The following is a 22222-nucleotide window of genomic DNA, read 5'->3' on the forward strand; positions in this document are numbered from 1 at the left end:
GGTGGGAGCCGCCGGGGTGCTGAGGTTTTCACCGGGGCGGTTTAGTGTCCTCCTCCCCTGTGGCCGACCTCCGAGGCTGCTAGTGTGGGAGGGGGCGCGGGAAGTGTCAGCTGGGGATTTGGGATATCCAGGTTACACTCACAGGTCTTTTCCTCTCACTCCAGAATAAATTTTCAGAATTAAAATCCCCTGAGGAGGAGGGGGAGGCTGCAAGCGGTTGCGGAAGGATGCCTCCACAGCGAAAGCAGGTGCAAAATCAAGCATTTAGAGGAAAAGAAATGCCTTGTGCCAAGCGGAAAAAAGGGCAATTCGAAGAGCCTTTACGTCAGACAACAGTGGTGAGACTGAAAGACTACCTGCTTACAAAATACAGATCTGAGTACCGTGTCTTACGTCGAAGTTTTAAACTGGAAGGCAGTCATTTAGTAAATGTGATGTGATGGATGTTGTGGGATGATCTTGACAAATCCCCTCTGGTATGCAGGCAGGGTGGCATAGTAACCTTGTTTTAGATAACATCATTAATAAGATTCTTGGCTACACTCAAACCAGTTTGAAGAATATACTTTATTATAAAAATGTGCAACTATCCACAAAACTTTATTAGGCAGTATTTTATATTACAATCATTGGAGAAGTCAAAGTCGGGTCTTTGCTATTCTTCTGTCCTTGTTCATGTCTTACCAGAACTAGGTAATCACACTTTACAACTAAATGACACTGGTGGAATAACAGTGACTTCCATATGATACATTACTAAATTGTGATTTTCATGAATGTAATATCAAAAGCAAGAGTAATGCTTGCACAGCTAAGTAGTTTTGATAGTCAGAAATGAAAACTTGGAAGTTTTGTTCCATTGTGGAAACCCAAAGGCAATACGGTCAGTGTGAGAATTTGTTATTTGGAATATTAAACATTAAAATGCATGGTTGGATAAAAATATTTTCCTATGATTGTAAATGCATCACTTTGAATAAGGTTTATTGGCAAAATACACTGTAGCAATAACTTCTAAGTAAAATCACACTTGAAGAGCTTTGTGGAGAATGTACAATCTGTGCGGCTAGTCTGGCGCTGATAAACAGCCCAGGCCTTGCTTACGGAATCTCACCCACCGAAAGCTTCCCTTGCACTCACTGCTTGCTGCCTGCCCATGAAGCTCCCTGAAGCCTTTTTTCAGAAGGGTAAAGGAAAAATGACCAAATATATGTATTTAACAGACCAAATATTTTGGTGTTCTGTAACAATGAAATAAATTATGAGAGTCTTAATGGCTGTGTGAACCCTGCTTGTGAGAGAAGTACGCAGAACTCAGGAAATTTAGAGTAAGGGGTGACTTAATGTAAGGCTCTTGAGAAGAAAAAAAGGTAGTGTGACATGACGGATGGTCAGCCTTTGAATCACCTGAATTGTATCCCTGTTTTAAATCAGAAGGATGGATTTCCACAGAGTAAGCTTATGGATAAAGGAAGGGGCAAAATCTGGCTTTTGGTATAATGTTAAAGTAATATGCAGACAAAGTTTATGTCAGGTTTTTTTCCAGTTGATTTTGGCACCATTATTGCTTTGTTCTTTCATCCCACAAATGTCACTTCTACTGCTGGCAGAAATATTGTTTGGGGCTGATGTTTTGTCACTGCAAACATACTCAGGGTATTGTGAACAGGACTGGACCTTTGTCACTGCAGCCATGTCCCAGGATGTGCTACAGTGCTACTCGAGTCTCTCCAAAAATAACAGTGTTATGGGCTGAGAAAAACCCTACCTTGAAGTCGGTAGCTAGACTTGGTTCAAATCAACTTGGAGTAGACATTGCAGCTATCTGTCTACGTGCAATCTTAATTTTTTGCTTTCTTGGATTTGATAAGGACTCGGGCTGTTGTTGGCTGGGTTAAGACTGCCAGGAGCAGGCTCACGGACATTGTAGAGGTGTGAGCTTCACTCCTGGTGGTGTAGCGAGTCACTGAGGTTAAGAGACTTTCTTGTATCAGCTTTGATTGCTTTTGAATTGGCGTTGTGGAATACTTAGGCTAAATGGCTTTTTCAAGCACTTACTGCATACAGAAGCTGCCGGTTCCCGAGCAGGCTCATGGCATGGTCAGCGCAGCAAGCTGCTCTCACCAAAAGAGCCCCCCACCTTTTTTAGGTACTGGTTCCACAGGCAGATGCTCATTGTGATCGAATTTGCTGCCTAGGGGAGCAAGTTTGGCATCAGGTGACAGCTTAAACCCGGTCTGTGTAACATAGAATGTAGGTCTCCTCTATTTGCTTGGTTTAGACCACAGCCTAGCAGACACTTTAGCATACTTTTCATTTAAAACAGAGCTATTACTCGCTTAAGTCTGGTTTGTGTCCACTCTCTGTTGTCCTGCGAATGGATTATGTGGGCTCCACAGGTGCTCAAGCGAGCTGTGGATGGGCTGTGGACCTGGAAGCGCTACGGCCACATTTCCACGGCACCATGCTGGCTGGATTCGGCTGGTCAGCATGCAGCCCAGCCACCTGTGTCACTGACCTGTCTTTTCTCCATCATACCTTTCGTCTCCTTCATACCGTATGTGCCTTCAGTCTAATTTAAATACTCTTGATACTGTCTGCGGGTTTTGTTTTATCCTGGGTATCCCAAACTACTTTCAGCTCAGTTATGTGAAAGTTGACTGTAAGCAGCTAAGTTGAACACATGCATAATACAATATATATTCAGTTTCTTTGAAACCTAAAGGTCAGGAGTGTACACAAGTGCTCTGCTTATTTGTGGCTATTTGGCATTAGGCTGTATTTGACAGAAAAGATTAAACACTGGGCAAAAGTGACAAAAACATAACTCGCTTTTGTAGTGCACTTGCTATATACATTCTCATGAAAAACTGAAATACAAGGTAAATACATACTTATTTTATTCCAGGCTATAGAATAAGTGTATCTAGGCAGTTTTTCAAAGTGTATTGTACACTGCATGCACAATAAATCAGTTTAATAGCTTGACTGTTTTACAATTTGTGTTCAAAGAACTGTATGATAGGCAATGAGATCATGTTACGGCATGACTTATTGTCCATTTGGACCGTATCCATTTTTTCATAAAAAAAATTTGGGAAACCCAAACTGATAGATGACATGTATATTAAACATTTTAACATGAGCATTTGGTCCAAGAAAGAAACTTCACATGTTATGTTCAATTTTTAAATCCCTCCAAATAGAGGATTTAAGACAAGAAATTTTGAACGTGATTTCATTGCAGTATTACACTGAAGATCGGTGTAATATTTTTCAAAATACAGATTTTGGAATCTTATGCTAGAAATCAAGATAGTATTTTAGGGCCCGCACATTTAGCTTTAAAACGGTCCTTGAAAGGCTGACTTGTCTATGTTGACAAGAACTTCTACCTGTGTGAAATATCTTATAAAGATAGCTTATGACTAGCAGGTCACCATCAAATAGTAACATTAAGAATATTCAAGTCTACATTTGTAAAGACTTATGCATGCAGTTTTATCTCTTACACATTGTTTAGATGTGTGGACTAAATGTATTGTGCCTCAAACACCAACAAACTTGAAATTACACTCTGTAAATATATACATATATGATGCTGTATATGTTTAGTACCACAGTAAATATAACTGTAATCAAATGATACTAGACATATGTAGGACCATAGTTAAACTCCAATTAAGAAAAAAAGCCAGAAAAATTCATTTTTTCTAACAGTATTTCACAGTAGAAGGAGGCAGTCCTTTCTCACTGAATTTCCCCCCCTCAGGATTTGTAAACATCAGTATAATAATTGAGTATTTTATTCATAATGGTAAGTAGCTAACCAACATGAATAAAGTTGTCATAACACAATAACACTTTCAGACAAAACAGGTATTTATTAAAAGAAACATTTATAAATATTTTGTCTTGCATTTTAAACTACATTTTCATAAATAACAATATTTAAAAGTGCTGAATATGGTAGGATAGTCAGCAACGCCACTGTAAACAGATTTGTTTTCCACTTTGCAGATTTTTTTTTTAGATCCCATTTTGTCAAACACTACAACAGTTAAAATATTTGCATAGGGAATAGAGAATAGCCCTTTTAATCATCTCCTGAATTCTATATAAATTACAAAACCAAATGAGTTTAAGAAACAGTTAGTTAAATTGTTCGTATATATATCCAAAAAAAGCACACAGGTTTCAAGTAAAAAGAATGATTAAAAAATTCCCCAGACTTGCTATTTGAAGCATGTTCAATAAATTAAAAAAATGAGAGGTAGTAAAACAAAGGAAAAAAAAAAGCCCCAGAAGATAAACTAAGACCTGCATCCTACCAGTTGCTGTATGGCAGCAGAGCCGCCTGGGCAGCAGCAGCTCCAGCGAGAGGCCGCCTGCAAGGAGTAACTGGGTGGTTGGGGCCAAGTGTCTTGGGGCTAGATTCCGCTCAGGGACACGGCTGCCAGACCTTCCAGTCCCATCGAAAGCAACGGGCTCGTGCCACGTTTAGTCCTAAGTAAGTGAGAAGAACTTTGCCTCTTAAGTCATTTCTCGGTACATCTTTAGCAGTTTGTGAGGGATGCTAACGCTCATTTTGCTTGTATGTGCTAGGTATGAAGATGGGGTTTTTTAAGTTCCGAGTCACTGTCTCTTTAAACATCAAAATGCATCCTAAAATTGGACGTTTTTTGATAAAAAGGCCAAGCAAACTCCTATTAAAAACACCATGGCAGCCAAGCCGATGGGAGTACCGTGCTGCCTTAGCTCTGATTAAGGGCTCAGTACAGGATTCTTTACCCAGGAAAGACACCTGGTGCGTTCCCGTAGGCATTTTGCTTGGGTAAGGACTGTAGGTTGAGGAGCCCTTGAAGTTTGGTTTAATATTACTTTCCAAATAACCCCTTGTTTTCAAGGAGCTACTCAAAATCAATGAGGCTAGAAGCTAGGATGAGTCTTCTTTAACCCGCCACCTCGTAAAACATTACTTTGTTTAAAAACATTTTTTACTGGACTTAGCTTTCAAAAAAAATAATCTTACAGGACAGATGCAATTCATCAAAATGTTCTAAAATGCTCTAAAATGCTACATGTAGGCAATCTTTTATTAAATTTCTTTATTCAAAAAACTAAATTATCAAGCTTTTTGTTTTTTTGTTTTTGTTATTTTTTTGCTGAAGTACATAACATTATACAACAGTGTTAGAACTGGATAGCCAGTCTTTAATAAATCAATTACAGTATCTGACATCTGAAATGTACATTGAAAATCTTTGTTCTTTTAACAATTAAACAATATCAGCGCATAGATTGTGTCACCCAGATATGGATCCCTTTAAGTGGTTTGTGCTTTTTTTTTCTTCTTTTTTTTTTTTTTCTTTTTTTGACATTGCAAACTCTGTAATGAAAATGCCACAGTTTTGGCAGTGAACAACCAGAGGAATCCTCCGCTTGATTTATTTTAAATAAACAGTGATAAATAGCTCTTTTTTTCTGTACAGAAATATTGGCTTCAAAAAGTCAGTGTATTGTACTCAGTAGAGCATGTTGAGTAATGCTACACCTTAAAAATTGGCTTTTTTCAGTTAGTGATGTTAAAAAATGCAAGCCTCTTTCTGGTTTGCTGCAATTGTTTCTATGTACCATAAGACTGTATTGCACAAAAAAAGTTCTTAAATACAGATTAATTTATGTTATTGGATTAAATATTGCAACAACTAAGTGGTAAGTGAAGCAGTTTTACCTTGCACATGCAGTGTGAGGATACACAAGGAGACTGTTCATAAAACTACAAATACATCATTGCAATCTTGACTGCAGTAGGGTGAAAGGAGTGTGAAACAAATGTATTTTGGCAAATCCATTGTTCCCCTCCCACGCCATCTCGAGCAAGGAGGACCTTGGTAAAAATGTAGACAGAGACCATAATATGTATTTGTTTTCTTCACAGTAGCCTGAGTAGTGCTAAACTGTAGTTCTCCAGGAACCCAGCTCCAGATGTTATTAAACTACTTTTCTTCCATCCCACCCACCCCCAAAAAAATCAAGTTATTTTGTTTGAAAATTAAAACTAAGTTTCAGAAGTAGAGCCTGTAATACTTTCAACAAGAGACTTATAAATCTGAGAGTTCAAAAACCTTGGAAAAGAGTCTCTGTGCATTAGGGTGTATATCTGGAGTTGGGCATCTTCGTACATGTGAGGGCTGGGATCCAACAAGTTTCTGTTGATCACTTCTCTCACCCGGGAATCAAGACTAACCTGAAGAAGATGAGAACGGACTAACGTTAAACAGTAATATCGGAAAGGCTGTTGTACGTATCTTTATTTCTCAGGGCTCCATTGAACATGCCGAGTGTATCAGCTTATTCAAGTAATGCTCCGTGCTTCTCTCAGAGCCACCACGCAATTACAGACTGAGACCATTAACTCTGTTTCAGTTTTGACTTGGTCTTTGCAGCCATCTTAAGATCTGTAAGATGAAATGCAGCTGTATAACAGAATAAATACAGTGCAACTAAATAAAGCTCTGCAGTAGCCTGGATTTCCCAAAGTATGTTATTTTACCTTAAAAAAATAATTTTTACGTATTTATAATTATTTCTCTGAAATGAATGTTGAATGACTCCCATTCAGAGAGCTGAAATGTTTTTTTCCTGACCACTTGTGGTTAAATCTTTAGAAGCTTTCTATTCAGCATTCTCATCTGTCTGCCCTACAGATTTTTCTCCCATTTTTTTCAGGCACTATACTTGTTACTCACAAGTTACCCAGAGTTTTTTATCATTGTTATCATGTTAATCTCCCCATTAATATTAAGTATCTCAGATTTGTTCTTCTTTTCAAGATTCTTTAACATCTGGTAATTTATACTTTCAGGATATCTTGTGTCCACATTGAAGTTGTTAGCAGGTTTCAGTTTTAGCTTCTCATTTACTTTCCATTTGTAATGAACTCCTGTGCCTAGGCAGAAAAGGGCATAATATGCTTGGGATGAATGCACAGGTGATTTTAGAATATCATTTAGAAATTTGAGTGAATGTACAGCTTATCCACAAAATGCTCTAAAAACAGTAAAATTAATGCCTTCTGGATTAAACGAAATGGCAGTAGCAGGAAAGCCCACTGGGGCCAGTAGGGGTTTACTCAGCTAAGAAGAAAGAGGCTAAAGCACTGAGTAGAGAAATACCAAGAATAGATCAGTTAAGCTACTGTGATTTACACCAGCTTGCAACCTGACCCTGCTACTCTGCAACCATACAAATAGATAGTCATACTGTCTGAAGGATTGAGTTCAACCCTGGAAAGCTCCACGTACCAGGATACCTTGGTATGTGAAGGATGCTAACTGAGATGAAAACTCAGAACGTGTGTCGATGCTAATTGGTTCTTCATTATCAAACATAATAGCTGGAATAAAAAGCTCAAATTTGGCAGGATGGTGGGGTTTTGTGCCATTGAATATAGTAAAAGTTAATTGCACTTATGGAATGAAAAAAAATTAATTATGAAACTATTAATTTACATTGTAGTTTTTCAGTGACTCACTAAAGCGAGATGGCAAAACTAGTTGGAATTACTAAAGGTATTTCCTTACTAAACAGATGAATACAAGATATCTGTTTAGAACACTAAGACCTTCTGCCTCAATAACTTCATCCCTGAACAAGTGATGCTAAATATTTCAGCTCTTATGCCAGAAGATAACATCTGGACTGGGATGCCTGGATGAACAAGAACTTTTCAGCTCCCATGCTGATCTAAAGCCTTGCAAACAGTTCTTGTTTGCCTCATAAGATTTCCAGTAGGGGCAGGAGCAACTGGATTGATGATATCCGCACATGTCCAGTGCATCAAGTTTGTGAGTAGTTTTGTTAAATCCTAAGTCAAACAACACTTAGTGTTTGAATTTTGACTGCTGGTTGATCTCAGCTTAAAAAGACAACTGAGCATTCAGCACATATATGTGTACTAGAGATACTACATTATAAGAAAAACTCATTATTAGCTTGCTGTGCTGGCAGTTATCTCACTCCAAAGCAAAAGTATACACTGTGGCACGAGAGAAGATAATGGAGCTATAAATTGCTGTTGGCTTCATTCATATGAATGAAGTTGCAAATTATTACTGAATGCCGCACAGAAGTAAAATGTAGGAAGCAAGGTCCACAGTGAGCATAAATCAGCATAACACCATTGAGTAGAAAGTCAGATGCAATGCACAGAGAGAAGGCAAAGGAGCTAAAGACACATGACGTGGCCTAAGAAAGACTCTTCTATAGTGCTTATATATTTACATATCTCTCTATTCCAAAACATGGTTTGACATGGGATGCTTTTTCTTTACTCCAGGTGAAGATCATTTCAGAATTTGTCTGTTTCAGTTTAAGGGCTGAAGAAAAACATATATAATTTCCTAGATACTATCATACCTTTCATTAGAGAAAATAAGTGGTCTCTATTCCTGGACTCTCACATAGGAATAACGAGTGCAAATTTGGATTTTCTCCCAGGCAGCTGTTGCTGCAGATAAATCTATAATGATTCTTATTTAAATTCTTTAATTTTGGTGCCTTTTCTCCAGAAATCCATTTGCATTACTTACTTCCTCTCTCTGGCAGGCATGTAGCATTACTAAAGAAGCATACCTATTTCTCAGCCTTCTCTTACTGGAGTTTCCTGAGCCTTATAGAGAGCTTTGAGGTATTGTGGCCAGTGATGCTAAATGGCCCGGCACCTGTGTCTCTACTTTTTCTGTCCCTACTAAGACTTCCATCTGACAGATCAGGCAGACTTTCAGACCCCCATCTGGCAATCCAGGGTATAACATTTCTGCTCTGGAATCCCAGAAAATGCAAATGTAACATTCTCAGCTTTACCTCTTTTGGTGATAGTATAGAAATGTAATCTTCATATATAAGTCTTGCTTTTTCTTCAATAACTTTCTTGTTCTGTTCCTTCTTTAGATCTTCACACGCAAGCCAGAAAAGCAGGTTCTCCTCACTATACTCTGTTCGAAGAAACTCTCTGAAAAGGTTCCTCCCAGCTGGTGTTTTCATCATCTTGTCAAAATTCTGAGCCCAAGACAAAATTTCATCTGCAGTAGGGTTTTGGCTGCAAAAGCAAAGTATCATTACAAATATGCTTCTATTTTTGTAACTGTGTTTTCATACATTCATCCAAAAATTCTCCTTTCAACTGCACTTTAGTCCAGTGAAAACTGGAAGCAACAAGGCTTCAGCAGTGACAGGGGAATTTTGTTCACTCTTCACTTGTGCATTCGTTATCTCAACAGCCCATTAAACGTGTTTAACGTTACGAGACATGCACTTGGCTTTCTACAGATTTTCTACTAGTGTTGTTAGCCATCAGACTCAAAGACAAAATCCCACAACAGCACTGAATTCCTGCCTCTGTAGTTAAAGGAGATGGGATTTCAGGGAGCTGGCAATAGACTCTCCTTCATGAGGGGTTTAGATGACACCTGATGTCCCTGCCTGCTTCTGATGGTGTTTGGCCAGTCACTGGCTGCCACACGATTTGGTTCAGGAAGGACAAGAAAAACAAAAGGCTCTCGGCAGCCAAGAGCATACTAATGAGGCCCAACAAAATACTAATTCAGAGAGCTTTTAAATTAGCATATTTCTCTGTGCTTGTACCTAAGGGTTGCTAAGCTTTCCTCTGTTTGGTGCTATTGACCTGAATGATGATCTGTTGGCACAAGATGTGATGGATGTTGCTGGCAAAACTGGGGAGAGAAGAAATGGGAAAAAGTCCTTATTCCCATTTTCTGAAGGAAACTATTCGTGGTTTGTAACAGTGGACGCACTGGATAAGTGATCAGAAGACTAACTTGCGTCACTAATCCATTAATCTAATCCATTAATGTACCAATGAATAGCTTGAGAAGGTAATACTTAACAACAATTAAATATGGTTTCAAACTTAATTCTGAGCGCTCACCCTCCCCTTCCTGATAGGATCCAACACAAGATCTTTACTAGCTGTTGTTAATAGCTTCTGTGTAATCATGTTGTACAATAAGCAACATTTGTCTATATGATTTCCCTTCAAGTCCATTTATCAGCTCCTACTCTGCATGCAAGGCAGACTGGATGATGGGAAGCTATTTGTGATAGCGTTTCGGCAGTCCAAAAGATCTAATAAATGAGAAAGTGTTTAACATTTAAACTATCCAGCAAAATAATTGTTATCTGAACCAGAAAGTATAAACATACAGATTTGAAGATGAAAAGTCCTCTCTCTGAGGAGAGTGATAAGAACCTGCTGAGGTGGATGGAGCTGACAAGCAACCTGTGCTCCCTCGTTGTCTATTGGGAAGCTCTCTTCACTACAGTATTTTGTGGAAATTTCTGACATTGTCCTCTCATAAATGACCATGAGTAGCAATGAAGACAATGAGTTGTTTGGGTTGTTCTTACCATCAATCATATCCTCTAGAGTTAAGTTTTAATTTACTTTTTATGGGATTAGAGAACTCAAGGTTAGCATTTTTCCCGACACAATAAACATGGGCCCAAGCTTTAGACAGAAATAGAAGCTCAAGACTTTCAGTGTGTGTTAGCCCGTTTTTCAAGGTATGTGTTTGTCTAGATAAACAGAAAAAAATGATCCCACAGGTAGCAGAGGCTTCTTATAGAGACCCACAGGTCTATGGAACCATCCATGCAACTCCCATTCCTCCCCACAGTTCTTCCCCACAAATAAGAAACTGTAAATAAGCCTGACTTATGAATGTCTCTGCTGGCATTTCATTGTCAGGACAGATTTTGTATAGAATCTTTTGGAGGAAAAGTAATTAAAGGGACATTCCCGAAGCATAAAACCCAAGACAATTCTTGATACTAGTTATAGGCAAATTAAAAACATGTACTAGACAACAGTATGACCAACTTACCATTCTTCTATGACTTGGATACTCTCCATTTTGGTCGTGTGTGTTGGCCTTCCTGCACTGTCTCCTCTATCTTCATTCCTAACAGTGAGGCTGCAATGTAGTACAACACTTTATTTTGTCTAGAGAAAGTTAATTTAAAATGATGACTATAGTAATGCAAAATTTTAAAAGATATAAACCTATGTAAAGTGTCATTTTTCACTCTTGCCCCTAAAATTTTGGAGAGAAACTTTTGGTAACGACTTTTCCCCTTAATTCTGATTAATATTAATTAACAGTTGCTATTAGCATGTGTAATTTTTCACAAGCTCACAGTTTATCCACTGAAAGATGGACACAAACTTAGAGGTCACTTTTGGAGTGATTTCACTTAGTAAATTGAGAATATTAGTAACAATAAGGGTAGGGAGGATAAGAATACCTGAATTGGACATTGATGAGGCTTTGGTGCCCCACCAGTTCTGGATGGTTGTTCATTCTTTATGAACGTTCCCTTTTTTCTCTCCAGGATACGGTGGCAGTAGATGGCTCAGATACAGAACTTAGCGTGTGGCAGCTCCTTATGATTTCCTCCTCTGACCTGAATTTGTTTTTCATTCCAAAAAGTAAAACTTACTGGCCTCTCAACAGAAAGGCATCCATTGCCCTCATATTACCACAAGCAAGGAAAAGAAAGACTTCCTTTATATAAGGATGTTTTTAATTTTTTTTTTTCTTCTTTGAGCTGGTAACTAGCATCACTTATTTTTCTGTAACTATCTTTTTAATCAGATTTGCTTTAGTAGTAGTGACTTTCTCTGTGTGTGCTCTCTATGAATGTTCTGGAACATGGTATTGCCAGGAAAAACACAATTCCTGATAACTACTGAAATAAAGCATATTTTGAATGACCTAAGTTCCAATAATTAAGCTTAAGAAGCGGAACATAGTAAGGAGATGGAGATTTCCCTTTATCAGGTGTTCCCTGCGTGTCCAATGAGGGAAAACAAGCAACCAAGCAAAAAATCCCCCCTCCCTATCGCAAGAGAGCTCATACTTTGAATATCGAGTATTCACCATACAATGATGCTCTCAGTCATCGTAAGTGGCGATATACAAAAATATGTTGGTAGCATAAAGCTTCTCCCTCCCCCACTAATCTGAGTAACTTCTGCTCAACTCTAAGAAGAAATCCCAGCTTTGAGACATTTTTAGCACAAATAACCTTTCTTTCTAGCCCCTCTGCATTTATGAGTTTCTTCAACATTTTTTCAAGTGTTTGGCAGAGTTAACAGGTGATCTCAAATACTCTTCTGAAAACTGGAAGTTTAAGCTCCCAGGTAAAGCAGAGCACGTATTAAGACTTAAACATTACAAAGACGTACACTTTCAAACGAAGCGGTTTGATACTGGTTGCTCCTTCACTTACCTGCCAAGACCTTAGTTCAGGCCCTTGGTCCTGCTTCCCCTGTTACAGCGTAGGAATGCAGCTCCAGTGCTGCTAAGGTGTTAGGGTGTCATCAACTGCTGCAGGAGAAACAACACATCCTGAACTCTGGGGTTGGCAGGTAAAAAGCCTTTCCGTCTCCTCTGACCTGTTTCTCGTCAGTCTATAGAGGGAGCACCCAGGAAAGCCAATGGGAGTTCCGTATACAGGAGGAGGAAAAAAAGGGACCATCCACTTTCTGTCTTGTAATCTTTAAGTCCACACATGTAACTGCTGAGGGTCACCTTGCATCTGGCCGGAGCACAAAGTTGGGGTGAGGGAGAAGCAGGGAAGGCACAAAGCTTCTCTCCCTCCCTCCCTCCCTCCCTCCTTTGCAGTCTGTAGGTAGAGCAGCATTTGTCTTCTCTGCTGGGTGCAGAGAACTGAGTGTCCTTTGGTTCCATGGAAGAGTAACACCATGGAAGGAGGAAACAGCTTGTGTATGTTGGGAGTGTAACACAGTCTGTCCAAAAGAGAATGAAGCTGCCCATTTTCTTTCCTCCATCACATGAGCAGCAGCTAAGCTGTACTGAGGTAATTTACTTGTCGGGCAGTAGACATCCAAGGTTTGGATGCAGAGTCTTACTGGAAGTAGAAGGTGACTCATCTGAGAGCAGTTAATCTACACTGCTAATTTAATTTGATGTCTGGGATCAAATGCCATTTGTTTTGCTCATGCGAGATCTCTGCTAAACTTAGGAAAACCAACATGGGCTGATGAAGGTGGAATACAAGTAGTGAGTGGTGAATAAGAAAGAGAAGTAGGAAGTCAGACAAGAAAGCCGTGTTGACTTTATTGCACTTTTTTATCAAAGCAGTAACGGATAGACCCTATGCATTCTGATTTTCTCACCTACATCTCACTACATCTCAGCAAAAAGTTCAGGTGGTAGGCCCAGAATGTAGCATGCAGTTTTCTGGTATCTATACCAGAGTGACAGTGCGAGGTACACACTTGGCCCTACTTCCTTCATCTCACCATTCGTAGCTGGAGTTCAATGGCTGAAGTTAGTCAGAGTTGCAAAACAGGGAGGACTCTAAAGAAAGAAGTGTTATACTTGGTTGGAACAATTTCTCAAGTTGGGGTATTGTATTTAAAACTGTGCTAAATTTATAATACATCTTGGCCTAAATTCTGCATTATGTTTCCAGTGACAAACACTAGCACTACATTTCAACTTTTATTTATCTACATCTGCCAAGGTTGGACTTCCATCAGATACATTACTTTTGATATGTTTTTCCTGTGAAAGAAACCATCATTTTTATACAGAAGTACGTTCAATTCAGACATGTTCTGTTTTCACTCAAGGAACTGGTTCATGTTCGCTTAGAAAAAAAATTCAATATTTACACATCTGTGACTGCAAAGCTAATTTGAAAGCAGCCTTTAAATAACTCTGATCACAATAACAGATTGCTACCTTTTACCTCAAAATGACAACACTGCATTGCTATTTGCTATGTTGTTATCTTCAGTTGAAAATACCCTATCTGTTCACATTTCTCTGTGGAATTCAGGCAGTCCTCAGCAGCAAAGGCACCCTGCATACCTGGAGTTGGTGTCCTTGATACATTATTCCATCATGGAAGCTAGCTGATTATGTCAGAAGAATTATGCTGTGTAGTGTAAAACTAAACAGAGTAAAAGTAACAGGATAAAGATGAACAAAATTATCTTACTTAGTTAAGGCTTTAAGAAGAGGAAATTGCTTATATGCCTTATGAAAAAGTAGTTAAATGAAAGGGAGGTGTTCTAGAGAGACCTCTGATGTAAATTAACATATATGGTGCCATTATTACTTATTAGTTGGAGTACCTCCAGCAGATATCTTTAAAATTTAGAGATGTAAATTACCCATGATAAAAGCACACAAAACTACTAATGCCTTAAAAAAAGAAAGCTTGGGGTGTCTAAAGGCAGAGTTTAAGTGGAAAGCACAAGCACTGATCTGTTTTCTGTTCCTATGTAAGGTTTGTTCTGTCCACTTTTATGCTGATTTTATTGCTCTGGAGAGTATGGTAAAAAGTACTTCAGTAAACCCAAGTGGCCTGAGCTCAATGTACCTTTCAAATATATCTTGGGTTCCTGACTTCTACAAAAACTATAGTTTCTTTAACTACTGCAACAGTATTATTATGAGTAATTTCTGTTTGGAGTGAGTGCATTTTTATTTTGCAACTTCACAGACATTATAAGTAAAAATGTTAATGACCAGGGACTACTTGAAGAAGTATACAAATTGAACAAATTACTGCATGTAAGGTTAAACTGGTCCGGGTTCCTAGCTGATGTGTTTTTGGAGTAACTACTGGGATTCAGAAAACCAATCTTTATTTATTTAGCTACTATTATTTGGCTGTTAATATTCATGTTCAGCAATTAAATAATTGTTCTGTTGAGTAATTACTTAGCTAAATCAGTATTGCAGGCCACTGGTGCATGGTGAAGTAAGAAAGCCCAGCTAATTGGATAAAATCATCAAGAGAGTTGGACTAATTTAAGAGCAAAAATCTCACTGACTCTTCCTCCAGGTGTTTCCAGCCAGTGGTTTTAGCCTTTTTTTAAAGCTGCTTAGCATCCCTACTGCTGCGCTTACCTTCTACTGCCATTAAGAAACTGAAAATCATTTAGAGCTTGGACCTGATCTTTCATTCTCTGTATATCCAGAACACAAATAGTCTTTAATTGCTTCCCAAGGGTCAGATTCTCGTGTACCAGTAGCCTAAATCTGGTGAATCAGTGAAATCACTGTTACCGCTATGGCAAGAAAACTATGCCATTGTGACAGGTGCTAAGATTAATATTTTGCCCATGCGTGGCTAACACCATGTTAGTATTCACCAGTTACTATTCACTCAGCTATTTTCTCAGTTATGTGCGTCATATGCAGTATATCATCACAAGATTTTGCAATTATGTCTGGCATTGAAGACAATGTGATGACTAAAGCCTCTTGCCTTAGTGGTGTTTTTTGTGCTGCCATGAAGATAAGGAGTAGAAATCAAACTGGGACACCGTGAACTAGTTGGTAGGCTGCTGGGTTGCCATTCAGGAGATCTGTGCTCAATCCTACTTCTTGGCTGAAGTTTGTAGATGCTAGGCCCTGCAGGGCAACGATTACATTTTAGGCTGAACTGTGTATGTCACACAGTAGGGCCAGGAGCCCTCTGGCCACCACTGTAACACAAAACCCCTCCTCATTCCGTCCCAAAGGCCACGTGAAGTCTGTTGCACATACATAATCTAAAGGCAGAATTTGGTTTTCAGATGAAAATCAATATTCAGTTAAGATCCTCTGGAAAACAGATGTTCTGACATGTTTCTTTCGCTATTCTACCCTTTGAAAGAGTATATCTCACTGGCACCACTCTTCACCCTATTCTACTCCTAGGAATTTTTATTATCATCAGATCAAGAGACAAAATATTTTTAAGTCATAGGTCCAAAAGCCAAGAAGGATTTTTTTGATGCTTGAGTCCAGCTTCCAGTGCAAGTGGGCTACAGGCAGGGCTGCCATAACTTAAGTAATGGTGATTTAGTAGATGTAGGCTTTCTTAAAAAAACACAACTCCCACCTCCCAAAAAAACATAAGAGATCAAGATTTAATTGTGATTTTAAAATTCCACTGGTAGGTGATGTAATATGGCCATTCACCTAAAATGTTGACAAACACAGGTTGAATTTACCAAATAGATTCAGGTAGGAAATATTTTTTCAGGGTCGTTTGGAGGAGGAAAAGCCCTCCTTTAAACAAGCAGGTTAGTGCACTCATTCAGGATTTGAAACACCCTTCCTGTGGGACTGTGGTGGGGTAGATGTCTTTCAAGCTGTTCTGCTGGAGCTATTCCACGTTGGTGAAAATAACTCATTACACAAGACAGAAACAGGAGACTCTTAATGGCAAATCATCATATAATGAATACTTTTAAGCTTTTTATATAAAGTACAATATTTTATACATCATTGAGGGGAGAGCCAAGAACATATGATTAGTGCATTTCCCTGAAGTGAGGGGAAGGTGGTTTTGAAAACTCTGAGACAAAGATGGGCACCAACCCTAGATCTTTCACCAGCTGGGTAAACATCTTCACTCTTCAATACAAAGTGGTTGTGCCCCTGCCTGTCTCTAAGCTCTTTGCTTCCTTTACTTCTGTTATAAGTGTCTGGCTTAAAACATGCTATATGAACAGAAACATATTTTTCATGGTTCTAATTTGGATGCAGAAAAAAGTGCATGCCAGTATCTTTTTCATTTTTGATTGTGGTTCAATCTGACCATACTGTTTTCAATACTGTGGTTCAACAGTCAGTCATTGAAAAATCAATTGTTTGCACAGCTCTGTTCACAAATTCACTTCTACATGCTGAGGCAGGCGCTGGTAGAAGTCAGAGATGGATGTGTCCCCATATGCTGTATGATAATGCAACAGACAACTATACCGGCACTCTTTAATTTCTTTTATGAAACCAAAGATAAAATTCTTTTCTGACACCTTGTTTTTCTGACAACTGCAATATTTAAGCCTGACAGCAGTGAAAAATAGTCAGGGCCATGTTTGTTTATGAACAGAGGAGAATAATGATTTTGCTATACTGTACAAAGCAATAATAATGAAAAATAACCTCAATATTATCATGATCCATTCATAAAGAACAATACAGCTATGTTAATCTCAAAATCACTTAGGGTCTAGTCAGTAATGCTATCTTCTATCTGCCTTTTAATGGCACAAAAATAGACATCCATGAGAATGAAATGTTACATGAACAGTATTATCCAAGGATAACTTTTTTTTTTTTTTTTAACCTGAGTAAAGGGTAAAAAATCTGCTTCTATCAAAGTTAGGAAAAGAATTCACTTTTTGTTACAATAAGTGAATAATGTCCAGAATAATTATTCTAAGAAAAACTAGAGCTAGAGTCATGATTTTTATGAAGAAGTGATGCCTTGCACTAGATATTTTCATAGGCTCAGATAAACTTGCATTATATTCTCCAGGGCCCTGGCTGTATTAGAGAGAAAGGGGATGCATCAGCCATCAAAGCCACGTGTTGTGGTCTCTTATCTTTGACCTCTGAGAATTTATCTCCTTGTAAGAATAGCAGGACAGACTAAAGCTCTTAGACTGTTGTCATAATACCAGTATATGCAAAGCATAGAAGTGTAGAGCAAACTTCAGCCAAATTAGTGGCACTAAATGAATTCTAGAGCAGAGACTTGCATGGATCCCCAGAGGTCTGCAAGGCCAGCAGAAGTGATGTGCAGTTCATCCACAGAAAGACGTGAAACAGTAAAAATTGCAAACGGTATTTCCATATGTCTGCATTGGTTGTCTGCGAGAAACTTTGGAGGGGAACAGTGGTCAAGAGCCTTTGGAGTAATTTACTTAAATTGATCAGAATCTGGTCTTAACTCAGTCAGCAGAACACGATAATTTTTGTTCCAAAGAAGAAACAGATCAAAAAAATGTGAAGGGTTTTTTTTTTGAATTAGCGTCCATCTCTTTAATGAGATAAGATTTACAGATCTTCACTGAATTCAGTAAAGAAATGTAGGATGTAAAGTTTTATACTGAAAACAAGTTAGAATTTTAGTGAAAAGTAGCTACATCCTTCTCTGAGTAAAAAATGAATTGTCTTGTGCTTAAAACTAAATGATGGAGATTGTGTTTAGTAGACTGACACAGGAAAGTAGTCTGTTGGGGAAAAGCCAACAATTACCATAAGGCTATAATCAGCCTACTTGGCAGTGTCCACTGAAACTATAAACTCCTTTCAAAAAGTCCAGGTACCTGTGGTGCTAAGTTTCCTGAGTGCCAGAGTTACATTTGCCGTAGGTGAAAAGATGGTGCAAGAGACATGTATAATCCAAATTGGTTTTAAAAGAAAAAAACAAACAAGCATAGACTCCAGCTTGGACTTAGCTTTTTAGAATGAAAAATATATGTGTTTGCAAGGAGAATTTATGAACTTGAGGTCTGATTCTGCAAGCCTCCTGCAAGGAAAAAACCCAAACAATATTTTGTTTTGTTTTGTTTTGTTTTTTAAATAATGCAAGTATTTGTAAGGTTAGCATCCTGGATATTTTGTATTACAGCTAAAAACCCTCCAATATTTCAAAGCTTCAGATGGGGGAAGGAATGTGGAGTCACAAACCTCCCAGCTCTTTGTTCAGCTTATGCTGTGGTCTCATCATTTTGACCTGTAACCATAAAAGCCACAGTGATAACTGGCTCTTTTTTTTTTTCTCATAGGTCACAAAAAGTAAAATAAAAATGAAACAAATGATAAAAACAGATGCTTTGTCTCTTCCAATGGCCAGAAAACATTCAATTTCTTCCTTTCCAATTTTCCTTGGTGGTATTTTTCCCCTCAGTTTGCTGTGTTGTAGTGTGGTGTACTTCAGATTCTCTCCCCTTTTTCCATCTCTTTGTTTGAAGAGCACACAGCTGAGAAACCGTCTGTGACAGACGGCTGGGCACTTGCTTGTGCCGTGAATGTGCTCTCAGCTGAAAAGCTTAGTGTCTGCTCAGAATCCAGTAATAGTAAATGCAGGCAGACTTCTGGCTCCCATATGCACCTTTCTGCATACCATAAGTCCGGTGGGCCAAGGGGGAGCTCAAGGTGGAAATTTTCTGGTCTGATTTTTGCTACCCAGGATGGGTGCAGAAGCTGTTTCACAGGCCCTTCCACCGGGGTTTTATGCAGCTGCCTGGAACTGAGTTTGTGTTCCGCACAGATTTGACAGGTAAAGGTAATTTACTTCTGAATTGGATTTTCTGCAAAACAGTGTTTGTGGAAAAGTTTAAGAGTAATGAAATTTCATAATTTGTTTTGACGGTTTTAAAAATAATTATCATGACATTTTAAAATGAAATAATCAGTTGTCTTGGTTTCATTCACTGTTAGTAACTGTAATTCTAACTAGTCTTTTGTAAGTAATTCTAGTTAATGTAATCAAATAATAGGTTTAAATGAAATATTAACTTTAAAAAGCTCTTTAGAAAAATTACATTCTGTCATAGTAGATATTTTTCCCAGTAAGCTTTCTGATTACAAGAAAAGAGATTTTTTAATAAGAACACAGTTCATCAGGAAATCCAGCAGCTATAACTCTTAACTTCATGATACCTGGAGTTTATTAGAACCTCATCTCTCAGAGTCCTGCAAACAGTTAGCAGCCCCACCTTTCACTCAGAATCACGTTTATACCAAGAACTGTGGAGGGAAGCTCGAAGAGCAGTGCCTCACAGCATCAAAATCCTAAAGCACAGCAAAACCTGCATTTGTTTTTTGGGTTACTTTGAAGTATCCTCGCTTCCCTACAAAAATTTCTAGAAGAGCGGCATTGACGGTATGGCTATGGAGTGTGTGGACATAGGAATAAAGAGATGTGATGAAAACCCCCTGTGCCTACACAGAGGTATCTTGGCCTGCTCACTGCCGTGTTTCTGACAGCTGTGCTGTAGCAGCAATCCTGGGGTGACTGAAGGAATCGCTGACAATTCCCCTGTCTTTGTTCTGTAGCGCTGCTCTTGCAGTGTTATTTAGACATTTCTGTGCAAAGGAATAGCTTTTAGCCCTGTGAGATATTTGAGAGTTTCAAGGAAACACAATTAAAAACACTACGGATTAACAGGGTCCTACCTTTCTTCCTTGTGAAAACCTGGACTAAGGTCTGTGAATTCTTTTGTTCAAAGGCTTATGATAAGGCCAGCTCATCATTGTTCAGAGCTGTGAACTTCCCCGTGAAAAATAAGAAACCTCTCTGTTCATCTGAGATTGTACGTTTCTGCCATACTTTGAAGGTGAGGGAGAGCAGGCTGAATTTCTTACTGCTTTTCAATTGCAGTGCTTTGTTAATACTGGGTTGGATTCAGCATAATTGGTCAAAGTCATTACAGATTCAACTATAAACCATAAAAGAAAAAGGAGACGGTGGAAATTAAGGTTTAAGATATCTGGAGCATCTCAGGCTATTAAGGTCTAGCCAGTTCAGACATTTAGCTCTGCCCTGATAGTCTTACTTATGTTGTGCTACTCCACGGCTTGAGTAAAAGCAGAATTGAAACCAAGTGATCTAGTGCTTAAGAGTATAATCATCTCTTTGTTAATGGGAAGTCTTGGCCAAGATTTTGGAGTTTATGTAAGATCATTATATAAGGTTATTAAATTGCATCCCACATGCCACTGTGAAGGTAGATCATCCTTACTGAAATATGAATGCTAAGCTAAAGGAAGTCATAGAGGGATGCGCTCAGTAAAGCAAGTACCAAAAAAGGTTTTAGCAAATCTGCAGTGTTCCACTCTATTCCCTTTCCTGTATATTTAACGATTTAAAATGGAATAGATCTAAAATCTGGTAACCTGTTCATAAGGGACAGTAAGACTAACAGTCTCTTTTTAAAGCCATGAGTTATATTCTCCTGCTGTATTTTCCATAAAAGTTGAATTCAGTATACATTTGGCAGGCAAGCTTTCAAATTTGTCCAAACTCTGCATTTTCCTTTTGTACCCCACAAAGAATTTGAAAGCAAAGCCTTGTAGAATCAAAAATCCATGTGTCAATACATCTTCCATCATAGATTGCTATTTGCAATGCCATCTTTGATGTAGTTTTTATACTGATTCTTTCTTTTTTTTAGAAAATACTCAGAAGCGGATTGGTAGTGGAAAAACTAACCTGCTGGAAACCCCCTGACAAAAGGGACATTCTCCTAAGATACTCACAAATATATCCAGAAATGTTTTGCAAACATTTAAGATTTGAGTTTAATCTTTGCCAAGTTGAACACAGAATCACAGAAACACAGAATCACAGAATGGTTGAGGTTGGAAAGGACAGCGCTCAGGAGGTCATCTTGTCCACCCCCCCTTCCCAAGTGGGGCCACCTAGAGCAGGCTGCCTAGGATCATGTCCAGGCGGGTTTTGAGTATCTCCAGGGATGGAGACTTCACAGCCTCTCTGGGCAACCTGTCCAGTGCTCAGTCACCCTCACAGTAAAAAAGTGTTTCCTGATGTTCAGAGAGAATCTCCTGTGTTCCAGCTTGTGCCCACTGCCTCTAGTCCTGTCACTGGGCACCACTGAAAAGAGCCTGGCTCTGTCTTCTTTGCACCCTCCCTTCAGGTATTTATACACATTGATAAGATCCTCCTGAGCCTTCTCTTCTCCAGGCTGAACAGTCCCAGCTCTCTCAGCCTTTCCTCACAGGAGAGATGCTCCAGTCCCCTAATCATTTTAGTGGCCTTTTGCTGGAGTCTCTCCAGTATGTGCAGGTCTCTTGCAATGAAGGACTCAGAACTGGACACAGTACTCCAGGTGTGGCCACCAGTGCCACAACCAACACACTTACTACAATCATGTTTCAAGAAAGACTGCAATTGAAGAATATTTTTGGGAGCTACTTACAAAAATGTAATGATATTTACACTTCAGGATGACTTTAGGGTGAAGGACAGAAATGCTCTCAAGATCAAGGCAGGCTAAAAGGTATGTGAAAGGAGATTGGTCCTTTTAATGGACAGCCTTGCTGAACTTGCTTTCCTCCTCTGTTCTTGTGTGACTGATTTAAACTACCTAGCTACAGATATTGCAGCATCCAAAAGGCAGATGGAAACTACCAGTGTGTGCTGTACTTCTGAAATAAAGGACAGTATCTCCCTCAAACTTAGGCTAGCACTGAGCAAAAGTTGTAACTGTGCAAGAGAGGAAAGAACTAGTGATTTAAAGCGATCTGACTTTCCTAAACTCTCCTTTTTGTCAGATGTATTTTGTTCTTCTGCAAATCTGTAAGAAAACATGCTTTCTGCTGGATTCTACTTTAAAGAGATTATATTACTTTTA

General features: G+C 38.8%; 1 protein-coding gene across 1 annotated transcript in view; it reads right to left on the minus strand.

Annotated features, from left to right (window-relative positions):
- Nucleotides 1-5483: 5483 nt before the first annotated feature.
- The window catches only part of RGS17 (regulator of G-protein signaling 17), a 28656-nt gene continuing 11917 nt past the window's right edge, over nt 5484-22222 (minus strand). Inside the window, exons 2-4 of the mRNA XM_009583613.1 lie at nt 10908-10997; nt 8869-9103; nt 5484-6250 (exon numbers count right to left, since the gene is read on the minus strand). Coding sequence (XP_009581908.1) covers nt 6062-6250; nt 8869-9103; nt 10908-10997 — 514 coding nt within the window. The 3' untranslated portion in view covers nt 5484-6061. The remainder of the gene's footprint in view (nt 6251-8868; nt 9104-10907; nt 10998-22222) is intronic.

The sequence above is a fragment of the Fulmarus glacialis genome, unplaced genomic scaffold (genome assembly GCF_000690835.1).
Source record: "Fulmarus glacialis isolate BGI_N327 unplaced genomic scaffold, ASM69083v1 scaffold6658, whole genome shotgun sequence".
NCBI lineage: Eukaryota > Metazoa > Chordata > Aves > Procellariiformes > Procellariidae > Fulmarus > Fulmarus glacialis.